The sequence below is a fragment of the Taeniopygia guttata genome, chromosome 5, assembly GCF_048771995.1.
Source record: "Taeniopygia guttata chromosome 5, bTaeGut7.mat, whole genome shotgun sequence".
Classification (NCBI taxonomy): Eukaryota; Metazoa; Chordata; class Aves; order Passeriformes; family Estrildidae; genus Taeniopygia; species Taeniopygia guttata.
The window spans coordinates 62,490,057-62,503,881 of record NC_133030.1 but is presented as its reverse complement, the minus strand read 5'-3'; the positions used below and the strand labels follow the sequence as shown (position 1 = coordinate 62,503,881).

Below are 13,825 nucleotides of genomic sequence, written 5' to 3'. Positions count from 1 at the left end.
CAGGAGAGCTGGAGAGGGACTGGGAACAAGGGATGGAGGGACAGGACACAGGGAATGGCTCCCACTGCCAGAGGGCAGGGATGGATGGGAGATTGGGAACAAATTGTACCCTGTGGGGGTTGAAGGCTGCCCAGAGCAGCTGTGGCTGCCCCTGGATCCCTGGAAGTGTTCCAAGCCAGGTTGGACAGAGCTTGGAGCAACCTGGGAGAGTGGAAAGTGTCCCTGGTTAGCTGTGACACCATCACTGCAGTTGGCCTGTGGGTAACTTTGGGAAGTCACTTTCCTTTTCCGATGCACCCATTCCCTACCCCTAAAACAGGGATCACCTTCTTTGGATGAGGATTTAAGAGCTCTCCATGGAAGAGCAAAGTGCAGTATTAAGACCTCAAATCCTGCTGCCCCGGTTGGCTGGAAGCTGCTCCTGTTGGAGAAGCTCCCACCCAGCACTTCAGCAGGTCGGGAGGGGGCGGCGCTGCTCTAAGGAGAATTCAGGCGATTCCTGTGCAATGACAACCGTGCCATCTAGCGGGAGCCACAGCACGATTCCCCGAAATCCTGCGAGGATGGAGCGAACGGCACCTCGGGAAGAGGTGATTTTGTCACCCTGGTGCCTGTGACAAAATCCCAGGTAACTCATGATGGAGTTACTAATGTTGGAAAAGCCCTCCAAGTCCAACCCAGGACTGAGACATGTCCCCAAGTGCCACATCCACACAGATTTTAAATCCCTCCCGGAATGGGAACTCCACCCCTGTCCTGGGCAGCCTGTTATGACACAACAACCCTTTCAAGGAAGGAATTTTCCCTAATAGCCCATCCAAACCTCCCCTGGCACAACTTGAAGCCATTTCCCCTTGCCCTGTCCCTGTTCCCTGGAGCAGAGCCCGACCCCCCGGCTGTCCCCTTCTGGCAGGAGCTGTGCAGAGCCACAAGGTCCCCCTGAGCCTCCTTTGCTCCAGGCTCAGCCCCTTCCCAGCTCCCTCAGGAACTCTCCAGCCCCTTCCCAGCTCCCTCAGGAACTCTCCATCCCCTTCCCAGCTCCCTCAGGAACTCTCCAGCCCCTTCCCAGCTCCCTCAGGAATTCTCCAGCCCCTTCCCAGCTCCCTCAGGAATTCTCCAGCCCCTTCCCAGCTCCCTCAGGAATTCCCCAATCCCCTTCCCAGCTCCCTCAGCCTCTCCTGGTGCTCCAGCCCCTTCCCAGCTCTGTTCCCTTCCCTGGACACGCTCCAGCCCCTCAGTATTTCTTGTCATGAGTGGCTCAGAACTGACCCCAGGATCTGAGGTGTGGCCTCAGCAGTGCCAGCACAGGGGGGACAATCTCTGCCCTGGCTCTGTAGCCACAGGATGGCACAAGCCAGGTGCCAGTGGCCTCTTGGCCAGCTGGGCACACTGTGGGCTGTGATGTTCCCACCTCCTCCCCCACATTCCTGACTGCAGGAGGTCACATCAGCAGTCACATGGAAGGATCTGCCATTCTAAAGCAGCTCCTCCTGCATAGGAAGGGGGTGACCACTGAGGCCATGGGATGGAAATTCCCAAATCCATGAGCTCCAGTTTTTGCTCTTGGATATCACAGCACAAGATGGGAGTGCTTTAGGATTTTAACATCAGCTCTCCTGGAAACCCATGGCTGAGGTTTGATGCATCAGCCACAGAAAGGAGACACAGGGCTCTTCTGTGAAATCCCACCCAATACAGCCACAAACAGCAAGGCTCCTCCAAGGAACACAACCAGCAGCTTTTGGAAAACAGATCTGACTGTTCACCCTCAGCACAACATCCCAATGCCATCCTAGAATTGCTTTGGGATCTGAGACCCCAGGAGTGAGGCAAACAGTGGATGGAAGCAGCTCTCCACAGTGGGGGTGTGTCTGGACATACCTAGTGGCCTTCAGCAGTGCTGCCTCAGTTGTCAGGACAAACTGGTGGATAGTCCCATAGACAAAAGCTGCCTCCATCACAGCTCTGTGCTCTGGAAAGGGAAAGACAAGGTGAACTTAGCTTTGTTCCCTTCATATCTCCCGTTTCATCCTTGCCAGGTGTAAATATCAACTCCCAAGCTTTCAGAAACTCTTGGTACAATGTCACAGAGTCTGTCTGAAAACACACTGTGAAGGAAAGTGAGCAACTGGAGCTGGATCCCATTCCTGATCCCCAACAAACAGGTGCTGTGTGAGAATCCATTCCACTGCAGAGCCAGAGGTCTGCCCAGGGATTTATAATTTTTAAGATAACATCCACTGGCTTGCTGTCCCTCTCCAAGTCCGTCTCTCAAGGTTTGTGCTCCCAGCAAAACTTTTCTGGTGCAACTGATTCCTTTTGGAAACAAAGCAAAACATATGGAAATAGAGATCTTGTGGCTGGGTGGCCCCTTCAGGTTTTCATTTGCAAGACTTTGGATCAGAAACCCAGCTCCTGGTATTCTACAAAAAAAAAAAAAAGGCTGGAGGAAGAGAGGAAAGATGAAAAGCTGAGCGTCCATACCTGCTGTCCCAGTAGCTGGCACATAGGCAAAGACCATGTTGGACTTCCCTTTCAATAGATTTTCAATGTTCTCAAGGTCTGCCAGTGTTTCAACATATTTAACTTCATTAAAGAGCAGGGCACTGTGGAGGCAGAAAAAAACCTCATTAGCAACTGGTTGAAGAGTAAATTTGCAGCCACACAACCATGATGGGAAAAACAGGGTAAAATTCCAGCTTCTTGCTGGCAGATTAAGGATTCACAGCCAACTGGAGGTGCCCAGTGTGTGCCCACACCACCAGGTGTGTGCTGGAGAGTTGTCTCAAGGGAGAAAGTTTAACAGGGTCAAACCATTATGAAGAGACAAGCTTGACTGAGAGCAGCCTCTGGTATACCTTGATGCCTCAGGTTTTATATTTTTCACATTCTGTGCTGCTTTAGCATGTGGGTCTGGGCTTCATACTATGGGATGCTGAGCTCTCTGCACAGAGCAGGGAGACAAAACAATTCCTGCTCCAGCTGGGCACCAAGGACAAATGATCCAAATCTCAGCCCAGGAGCACAAACACCGTGGGCTGGAGAGAGAAAAACAAGCAGGATGGGACTGCCTGGGCTAAAGCTGGAATGGGACAATGAACTCCAAGGTGCCAATGGAGCAGAACTGATCCCAGGGAGAGCCCCCGGGAGCGCTCGTGCATTTTGGGACCATTTTGGTTCATCTTGGGTGCAGCCCTGGCTGGGCTCTGGTGCTGCCCAAGGCGGATCCATGGATGAGATCATTTTAATAAATCCCTAATTTATTCTTTAGCTCCCTCTGGTCTCTGTTCTAGCTCAGCCTTCACAAGGCATCCATTTCTGGCAACCCAGATGGGACACAAGGCATCAGCCTGGGGTTGGCATTTAGTGGGAACAGAAAGGAAAAGGATTTCAGAGTGGGATGTGGTCTGGACTTACAACAAAACGTTGGCGACGATGGAGTTCACGTCAAACAGGGCATCGGTGGGGAACTCTCGGATCAGTCGGTTTCCTCTGGGGAGGGAAAAGAGAGTCACCAAAGGAATTGAGAGAGATGCACTGCATGGATCCATGGGAAAAGGGAGCCAAGGCAGGCACAGAATGATAGGGAGGATGATGGAGAAATGGCAGAACACACTTGAGATGTCTTTGATCAGAGTTGGGAATCATTCACACCTGGTTGAGCAGGTTCCTGCTGCACTTGGGGACATGGTGGCCTTGGCGGTGCTGGGGAAGGGATGGACTCAATGATGTTAAAGGTCTTTGGAATGGTTGGACTCAATGATGTTAAAGGTTTTTGAAATGGTTGGACTCAATGATGTTAAAGGTCTTTGGAATGGTTGGACTTGATGATGTTAAAGGTCTTTGAAATGGTTGGACTCAATGATGTTAAAGGTCTTTGGAATGGTTGGACTGACGACCTTAAAAGTCTTTTCCAACCTTAATTATTCCATGATTATCAGAACAACAGTCAATGAAAACTGAGCTGATACATGGAAAAGCTTCCATGTGACAACCCTTGGAGTGACCAGGAGCTGAACTTTTCCATCCAGGGCAGAAGATTTAATCCGACCAACAAGGAGACCACCAAAAAGTGTTTCTTTCTTGGACTAGACACAAAATCTTGTGGCCTGAGTACAGCTCTGGGGGTGGGAGGCCAGAGGAACAGCAAAACATTGATAGAGGGTTTCTCTTGTGGTTGCATTCCACAGCTCATCCCTCTGCTGCTCCAAGGAACTTGGGGCAGGATGGGAGAATTCACACCAAGGACAAAGCATCTCCTCTGCCTGTGCTGGAATTTTGGGGGTACCTTTGGCTAAACTATGCAGGTCACTTTTCTCCTCATGGCTCCTCTCATTCCTTCACAGACATCTCTGATTGCTGACAGGGTTTCCTTCAAACATTTGCACTGGAAAGTGATCCCAGTGCAGTGCCCAGAAATGCTCCTCACCTGAACAGGAAGGCTTTCCTTAATGCATTTTCTTTTCCACAATATCTTGACACATCCTCTTTCGGACAACTCACCTAGACAGCAAATACATGTAATTACAGATTCAGCCCCACAATGACCACACACATCCCCTACAGCTTTCTTCCATTCAAGACTGTAAATCCAGGCTTTCCAAACCTTCTGGAAGGGAAAATCCACCAAAATTGAGACAGAGATGGAGAGCGGAGTTTGTACTTCAGTTTCCCAGCTCAGCCTGCTGATTTGGGTCAGAGAGGATCAAAAGACCCCATGATCTACCCAGCATATTTAAAGTGACAGATCAGTGCTTCCTTACTGAACTTGGTCTGTAGCTGGAGGAAACTAAATAAATCCAAATATAAATATATAAGCACTGCTTAGAGTCTAATTACACTTGCCTGAATTTGTAATTCCCTCACGTGAATCTGAATGAAATTTCAGCTAAAAACTCCTTTGTATTAAATATTTATTGCACTGAGCTGAAAAGAAGTGAACCAACCTCATCCATCATGAACATGGACACTGGAACAGGCTGCCCAGAGAAGTTGGGGATTTTCCATCCCTGGAAATGTTCCAGGCCAGGCTGAACAGGGCTTGGAGCAACCCAGGATAGCAGAAAGTGTCCCTGTCCATGGAAGGTGAGGTGGAAAGAGATGAGCTTTAAGGTCCCTGAAAGCCAAAGCTGTTCTGTGAGTCCATGATCCTATGGGAAATCTGTGTTCATCCCTTCCCTGCTCATCTCCTCCTTACTCCATCCCACCCAGCAGCTTCCCTGAGTCCCATTTACCTTCACCACGGAAACACCATAGTCCTGGAGGGCCTCAGCTGAGCTCTCAATCTGCTCCCAGAAGGGCTGAGCACCAGGAGAAACTGAAACACACACACAAAAAAAATCCTCTCCAAGTCCTCAGGGTGAAGAGCATCCTCCTGCCACACACTGAGATGTGGGAGATGTTCCTCAGCCCATGCCAACGTCTTTGGGAAATCACAAAGAACAAAAGCAAGGTCAAGGATGTTCTCCTAATCCATGACAGCCTTTAGTTCTCCCTCAGGAAAGGGATTCCCCTTTTTCTAGCAGGTATTATGGAAGAGGGGAAAATCCCTTAGCAAATTGGCTTTCTCCTCCACAGTATCTCCAGAAAATGAATGAAGATGTTTGAAGGACTGTGTCTGAGGAGACAACCAGGAAAGAACCCATCCCAAGAGGTCTCTGCCCGTGAGGAGCACTTGGAACTGTGTAAACACAGTGCTTGATCAGCTCCTCAACACCCCCTTGGGATTAAAAACCTCAAGAACTGCCCCTTCACTGAGGAGGGCCACAGGGTGATTAGAGGGATGGAGCAGTTCTGCCAGAGGAAAGGCTGAGAGCTGGAAAACAGAAGGCTCTGGGGTGAATTAACTGCAGCCTTCCAGTGCCTGAAGGGGCCAACAAGAAAGATGAAAAGAGACTCTTTACAAGGGATGGAGAGACGGGACACAGGGAGTGGCTTCCCACTGCCAGATGGGAGATTGGGAACTGGGAATTCCTGGCTGAGAGGGTGGGGAGGGGCTGCAATAGAATTCCCAGAGAAGCTGTGGCTGCCCCTGGATCTCTGGAAGTGTCCAAGGCCAGAATGGACAGGGCTTGGAGCAGCCTGGGACAGTGGAAGGTGTCACTGCCATGGCAGGGGTGGAACTGGATGGGATTTAAGATCCTTCCAATTCAAAACATTCCATGATTCTGTGGTTGTTCCACTCTCACCCAGCCTTGCTGAGCCCCAGCTGATGGAAACTCCCATTAAACACGTACCACTGGGGGTGAAAAAAGCCAAGGATGTTTTTCCAGCTTCCAAGCCACTGAAATAGTGCTGGGGGCTTGGCTCCTGCTGCAGGCTGGCACTTCCACATTTTGGGATGGAGGAGGCACAGAAGAGAAGGAAAACCAAGGAAGAAACCCATCTGTCCTTTTGGGCTGACATGGCTATTCCCAGCTACAGGCACAGGAGAGTCACAACTGCAAGGAAAAATTAAAAAAAAAACAAAAAAACAACATAAACACACACAAAGACATATATGAGTGTTTCTTTGTTTTAGTCTCTGTTACATGACTGTAATTTCCAACTGTGGAAATTATTATTAATATGACAAACATCTTGAGGGTATTATGAATTAGTCACAAAATCCACAGGTGACTCAGACAACTGCAAAAAGGACAGGAGAGGCCACTCTCTTCCCTCTGAGTGGCACTTTCAAGTGCACAGACCCTCAGTGCTTTCAGCTTAGGGCTGGTTTTCCTCCCTCCTTTTTATTTCTTCTGAGTCAAACAAAAATTCCATGCACAGGCAACAAAACAGTGACAGCATCATCCACAAACCCCCGCCCAAACTGTCTCAATTCCTGCTACAAAGCTTCGAGGATGCCAGTAGAATTTATGTGGCCCTGAAAGGTGTTTGCAAAGGGATAGGACGTGTTGTGGTTGCCAAAAACCAAATGGCCATTTGAGATTCAAATAGGAGAGCTCTCGTTTGAGTGCAAAATAGAAATGTGCATCTTCTGACACTTGTTCCTGGTCAGAGTGAGGAAGAATTTTGCAGGTATATTTATAAAGATTTTCTAGCTGAAGTCCTCAGCATGAGGATGTTCTGCTGGTGCTTCAGGAACACATGTTCCAATTTTTTTTTTTTTTTATAGAGTAACTGATTTCTCTCTTATATTTATAAGGATTTATGTAACTTAAATGGATGCTATTTTTGTATATACTGCTGGGTTTTTTTTCTTTACTCTGTGATCAGACGTTCTATACAACTTAACCTTTAAAGGATTAATTAAAAAATCAGATTACCCTTGACCTAAAATATGTGTAGCAGTAAGTCAGAAAAGAATTCTGTAAAATCTTTTCTGCTTCTGGCTACTGACTTTGCCACTTCTTAGCAGCTATCTTGACTTTCCCAGGGAATACATTTATTAAGTGTGAATTTTCCTGAACAGATTGATTTCGGTGGGAAGTGTCCCTGCCCCTGGGATGGAACAAAATGATCTTTAAGGTTCCTCCCAACCAAATCTGGGATTTTAGGATTCTGCTCACTCCAGGCCATGGCAGATGATGTGAGGAGGTTAAAGGATGAGAAGCCAATTTCTTCCCACTCCATTCCTTCCCAGCCTGCTCCTCAGGGATTGCTCTCTGCTGCTGGAGCGTGGCTGCTCCCTGCTCAACAAAGGGACAAAGCTGGGCCTGAATCCATGCAGAATTTACATCACGAGCTGCAGCTGCTTCCCTCAACAAACACCCTGTGTCCATGGGCTGTCACTCCTCCAACAAACACCCTGTGTCCATGGGCTGTCACTCCTCCAACAAACACCCTGTGTCCATGGGCTGTCACTCCTCCAACAAACACCCTGTGTCCATGGGCTGTCACTCCTCCAACAAACACCCTGGCAGAGGCTGTCAGCTCACCACGGCTGCCCTGGGACCAACCCAAGCTCAAACACTCCAAAAACAAGCAGGGAAAACTTCCCTGCCATGCTCCAGGAGTGAGGAGTTACTGACAGGAACACTCAGCCTTCTCCAGGAGCTGAGTGGGTTGGATCAAGCCTGAAGGCACAACAGAGCTGGAAATACATTAATTTTTTTTTTCTTTTCATCTCAAAATCTCTAGTTGTCTCCTTTCCAGCTTTGGGCAGTGTCAGGCATTTCTGGTCCCATGCCCTCCCATCTGTTCCCCTGGCTTACAGAGGGGACAGGGATCAGGCTTGGGGGGGGGGTTGATGTTTATTAAATGACAAACTTGGCTATGGCAGGATGGAAAAATAAACACAATCCTGGCACGTGGGAACCAGCCCAGGTCAAATGGGAGAGCTTACTGTCAAGGAAGGAAGAGGAGCAGCCTCCAAGGACTACAAGATGTCAAAGGATTATATCTGGAGGAGAGGGCCAGCAGTTTAAAATGTAACTCCAGCCACCAAGGAGAGCTCAGAGCCCTTCCAGTGCCTAAGGGGACTCCAGGAGAGCTGGAGAGGGACTTGGAACAAGGGATGGAGGGACAGGACACAGGGCAGGGAAAGGTGGGATATTGGGAACTGGGAATTCTTTCCTGTGAGGGTGGGGAGGCCCTGGCACAGGGTGCCCAGAGAAGCTGTGGCTGCCCCTGGATCCCTGGAGTGTCCAGGGCCAGGCTGGATGGGGCTTGCAGCCACCTGGGATAGTGAAAAGTGTCCCTGTCATGGCAGGGGATGTGAATGAGATGGGATTTAAGGTCCCTTCCAACCCAAACCATTCTGGGGTCCAGTGAAAAATGTGTGCTCAGCCCTTCCCTCTCACCTCCTCATCACTCCACCCTGCCCAGCAGCTTCCCTCTGCTCCCCAGCAACCCAGACCTGAATATTCAGCTTTTAGGCCATTTCCTCTGTCACCTCTTTCCCATCACTGGAAAATGAACCCCCTAAGGCTGGAAACAGCCAGAACCCTGCAGCACTGACACTTGCAGGATTGCCAGGGATGTGTTAAAATACCAGGGATGTGTGAAGCAGCTCTGTGTCACTGCTGGGAAAGCTTAAGCCCATGGACAAGGGACAGCACTGGTGGAATGCCAGGCCTGGCTCATGTTTCCACTGTCATAATTCCAAGGCAGAGCCAGGCAAGGTGGTTAAAGTCACTGTAGGTGACCTAAGTGAAACCAAACCCATCAGAGATATCCAGCCCAAACTCTTGTGGAGGCATAAATTGCTTGTGCCACATCAGTTTTGTTTGGGAATCCTGCAGTGGAATCCATGGGCTGGGATCACCTCTGATCCCAGCTGCTTCCCACGACACCTTTCCTCACACAGATCTCAGCTGCCAAGATTTATCACTGAGGAAGCTGAGCTTCCTAAAGAGAGGGTGGAAGAAATAAATTTATAAGAATTTTTTAAAGTTTGATAGAAGGTTTATATAATACATATTTATATACAAACATTAAAATAAGAAATACTAACTTAAAAATACCATAATACAAAACAAACATTATTAAAAAATAAATAAAACTAGAAACAAGTTTTAAAAGATAACCTTACAAATAAGACTAAATACTTTAGAAAAATAAAACTATAAAAATGCATTGTAGCAAGACCCATGAGGAGTAATTTTAAATAAACAACTTTAAAACATTTACAAATATAGTGTAACAAAAACAAATAAGCCAGAAAACACTTATATTATAATTAAGAAATAGTTAACTTCTAATTATAATAATGTAAATTATAACATCTGTATTATTTTACCCTTCACATATAACTAAAAATAAAATGTAAGTTTTTAAAACACCTCTCAATTACCCCATCTCTAAGTCAGGAGAAAACCATAATCCCACAGAGGGTGTTGTGGGGTGGGATTTAAGAGTCCCAAGACAAGGATGAACTACTGTCCTACTGGAATTATGGACTGCCCAGCCAGCTGGGACCACCTCCACCATCCATGGGCTTCCTTGGACTCAGCAGAAACACCACCAGCCTGGACTTTAATGCCAGTGATGTAAAATCTCCACTTTGTCTTGTCTAAATATCAACACAGAGTTGTTTGGGTTGGAAGGGACCTTTAAAACCAAAGTCCCAACCTTCCCATGGGCAGGGACAACTTCCACTGTCCCAGGTTGCTCCAAGCTCTCTCCAGCCTGGCCTGGGACACTTCCAGGGATCCAGGGGCAGCCACAGCTGCTCTGAGCACCCTGTGCCAGTGTCTCCCCAGAAATACACCACCCTAGGTAGATGTTCCTAAACAAGAAGCACTTAGGATGCTCCTAAATGGAGTCACTTCAAGCTCTCCTGTGCTGATTGACCCAAATCAGGGCTCTCTCTGCAGCAGGACATTCACCCCACGCCCTGCTGGCACAGGTTTTTGGCAGGATTCTCACCTGCCTTCCATGCCCTTCTCACCTAACCAGTGAGCTGTTCTCCCAAATTTCCTGGCAGGGAGGGCACAAACCAGACCCCAAATCCATGTGCAGCTGACTCAATCCCTCAGCTCCAGCAGGATGGACAGGCTGAAGTTCTCTCTGCAGCTCACCTGGATGTCCCAGCACAAATACCCCTCCTGCTGCTGCTCCAAAATGCAAGGCAGAGAGGAACACTGACAGCTCTTCCTGCATTTCTGTCCATGCAAACAAGCTTCTTTTAGGTGATCCAGAAAAATGACACAAAATGACACAATCCTTAAGGTTGGAAAACCCCTCTAAGATCATTGAGTCTAACCATTCCCCAAGGGGGAATGGCTTCCCACTGCCACAGGGCAGGGATGGATGGGATAGTGGGAAGGAATTTTTGGCTGTGAGGGTGGAAAAGCCCTGGCACAGGTGCCCAGAGCAGCTGTGGCTGCCCCTGGATCCCTGGAAGTGCCCAAGGCCAGGCTGGATGGGGCTTGGAGCAATCTGGGATGGTGGAAGGTGTCCCTGCCATGGCAGGGGTGGAACTGGATGAGTTTTAAGGTCCCTTCCAACCCAACCCATGATTCCTTGTCTGGAATTATATTGACTTTTCATATTTTTCACTACAACATCCCTCCCTTGCTCCAGACTTTTCCTACACAGCTGACAAGTTCATTATCACAACCCCATAATTATCACAGGCTCACGATCATTACCCAAATAGCTGGCACAGAGCTCAACCCAGCTCCTTTCAAACTTTCCAAAGGCAAGTTCTTGGACACAATTGATTTGAGTAGAGTGCTAGAGCTGCAATTCCCCAGCTTTTGGAGTTGGAATAACAGTGAGATGCTTCTCCAGAGCTTTGGGATGAGCCTGCAATTATGGGACTCAAATAACCACTGGCCCTTTGCACTCACTGCATCTCCCTCCTGCCTACAGGGGCAGCTGTGGGAGCATCTTGAATCACAGGGATTCTTTTCTGGGAGCATCCAAGTGCATCCCAGCCTGTTTCCCAGTGTGCTTTGCCTGGATTTTTGCTGGATTTTTTTTTTGCCTGGATTTTTGATGCTCCCAAGCTGCCATTTATCCTGCCACTTCCAAAGGAGTTTCACTTTCATTTTCATTTCCAGGTCCAACTTCCCAGCAGCTAGGTCTCACTTGCTATCCAAGGCTGCAGGAGGGACATGCCAGGAGAAGAAAGCTTTGATTCCCATGCAGAGCAGACAGCCTGCAGCATGGAATCATAAATCATACAGGCTGGAGAAAACCTCTAAGACCAACGAGTCCCACCATTCCCCCAGCACTGCCAAGCCCACCATGAACCCATGTCCCCAAGTGCCACATGCACACGGTTTGGAAACATTTTCAAGGACGATGAATCCACCACTTCCCTGGCAGCATCACCATCTGCTGGAATCACCAGCACCGCTGAATTCCTGGTGGAACCAGCATTACCCACTGCTGCTGCCATGTTCAGTCTTGGAACCAGCCCCCGAAGTCGCTGGAGAGCAGCTGGCACTGGATGCACACCACTGAGCAAGCTCAGGGCTGTCACCTACCTGGTGTCCCGGGCGTTCAGGCCGATGTCCCCATCTCTCCTCCGCGGTGCTGGGACAGCATCCCGCCCCGAGGCTGCAGGGCTGGAACAGCCGGGATGCCCGGAGCAGCGCGGGTGGCTCCGTGCCAGCCGGGGGAAGCGATGCCTGAGCCGGCCGAGGCCTCTCGGTAACAACGGAGCCGAGACCTGCTCGCAGCGCGGCTCCCGGAGCTGTTCCTGCATCCACAGGGATGGATGGATGGATGGACGGATGGATGGATGGCCGCCTGCATGGAAAAGACCATGAGGGACATCCCCATCCTGCAACCGGGATGTTCCCGGTCCGTGAGGGACGCCCGGGCGTCCCCATCCTGTAACCGGGATGTTCCTGATCCGTGAGGGACACGGATGGTCCCGATCCATCAGGGACACCCGGACATCCCCATCCTGTAACCGGGATGTTCCCGGACCGTGAGGGACACGGATGGTCCTGGTCCGTGGGGGACACCCGGACACCCCCATCCTGTAACCGGGATGTTCCCGGTCCGTGAGGGACAACCGGGCGTCCCCATCCTGTAACCGGGATGTTCCCGGTCCGTGAGGGACACCCAGACATCCCTCATCCTGCAACCGGGATGTTCCCGGTCCGTGAGGGACACCCAGACATCCCTCATCCTGCAACCGGGATGTTCCTGATCCGTGAGGGACACGGATGGTCCCGGTCCATGAGGGACACCTGGGCGTCCCCATCCTGTAACCGGGATATTCCTGATCCGTGAGGGACACGGATGTTCCCGGTCCGTGAGGGACACCCGGACATCCCTATCCTGTAACAGGGATGTTCCCGATCGGTGAGGGATACCCGGACACCCCCATCCTGTAACCGGGATGTTCCTGATCCCTGAGGGACACGGATGTTCCTGATCCCTGAGGGACACCGGGACATCCCCATCCTGTAACAGGGATGTTCCTGATCCATGAGGGACAACCAGGCGTCCCCATCCTGTAACCGGGATGTTCCCGGTCAGTGAGGGATACCCGGGCATCCCCATCCTGCAAGCGGGATGTTCCTGATCCGTGAGGGACACAGATGTTCCCGATCCGTGAGGGACACCCGGACACCCCCATCCTGTAACCGGGATGTTCCTGATCCCTGAGGGACACCCGGACATCCCCACAGAGCCCGAAGCGGGGATGTTCCTGATCACCACCCGTGAGGGACACGGATGGTCCCGATCCGTGAGGGACACGGATGGTCCCGGTCCGTGAGGGACAACCGGGCGTCCCCATCCTGCAACCGGGATGTTCCTGATCCGTGAGGGACATGAATGGTCCCGATCCGTGAGGGACACCCGGACATCCCCATCCTGCAACCGGGATATTCCTGATCCGTGAGGGACACCCGGGCGTCCCCATCCTGCAACCGGGATGTTCCCGGTCCGTGAGGGACACGGATGGTCCCGGTCCGTGAGGGACAACCGGGAGTCCCCATCCTGTAACCGGGATGTTCCCGGTCCGTGAGGGACACCCGGGCGTCCCCATCCTGCAACCGGGATGTTCCCGGTCCGTGAGGGACACCCGGACACCCCCATCCTGCAACCGGGTCCCTGAGGGACACCCGGACATCCCCACAGAGCCCGAAGCGGGGATATTCCCGGTCCGTGAGGGACACCCGGACATCCCCACAGAGCCCGAAGCGGAGATGCTCCCACAGCCCGACTCTGCCTGCGGGGGTGCCCACATCCCCCCGGCTCCTCCGGGAGGCCCCTCAGCGCTCCCCTCACGGCCCCTCGCCCCCCTCTGCCCTCTCCCATCTTTCTCATCCCTTTCTCTTCCCTCCCCTCTCCCCGCGCCTCTCTCACCCCTCTCCGGGAAGCAGCGAAGGAAGGATGGCGGGCGGGCGGCGCCGCCAACCCAACAAACAAAGCGGCGGCGCGGCGGGGGCGGCGCGCGGGTGATTGACAGGCG

At 51.0% G+C, this 13,825-nt stretch overlaps 1 protein-coding gene across 2 annotated transcripts in view; it reads right to left on the bottom strand.

The window, feature by feature from the left end:
- The window catches only part of TXNDC16 (thioredoxin domain containing 16), a 38,416-nt gene extending 24,596 nt beyond the window's left edge, over nucleotides 1–13,820 (bottom strand). Inside the window, exons 1-8 of one of the 2 annotated variants that reach the window (XM_041716367.2) lie at nucleotides 13,720–13,820; nucleotides 11,880–12,094; nucleotides 6,237–6,440; nucleotides 5,235–5,317; nucleotides 4,430–4,503; nucleotides 3,418–3,492; nucleotides 2,485–2,606; nucleotides 1,882–1,972 (exon numbers count right to left, since the gene is read on the bottom strand). In XM_041716367.2, coding sequence (XP_041572301.2) covers nucleotides 1,882–1,972; nucleotides 2,485–2,606; nucleotides 3,418–3,492; nucleotides 4,430–4,503; nucleotides 5,235–5,317; nucleotides 6,237–6,405 — 614 coding nt within the window. In that variant the 5' untranslated portion in view covers nucleotides 6,406–6,440; nucleotides 11,880–12,094; nucleotides 13,720–13,820. Of the gene's footprint in view, nucleotides 1–1,881; nucleotides 1,973–2,484; nucleotides 2,607–3,417; nucleotides 3,493–4,429; nucleotides 4,504–5,234; nucleotides 5,318–6,236; nucleotides 6,441–11,879; nucleotides 12,141–13,719 lie in introns of those variants that run through there. The other variant, XM_032748922.3, reaches the window with a different exon arrangement.
- Nucleotides 13,821–13,825: the final 5 nt, after the last annotated feature.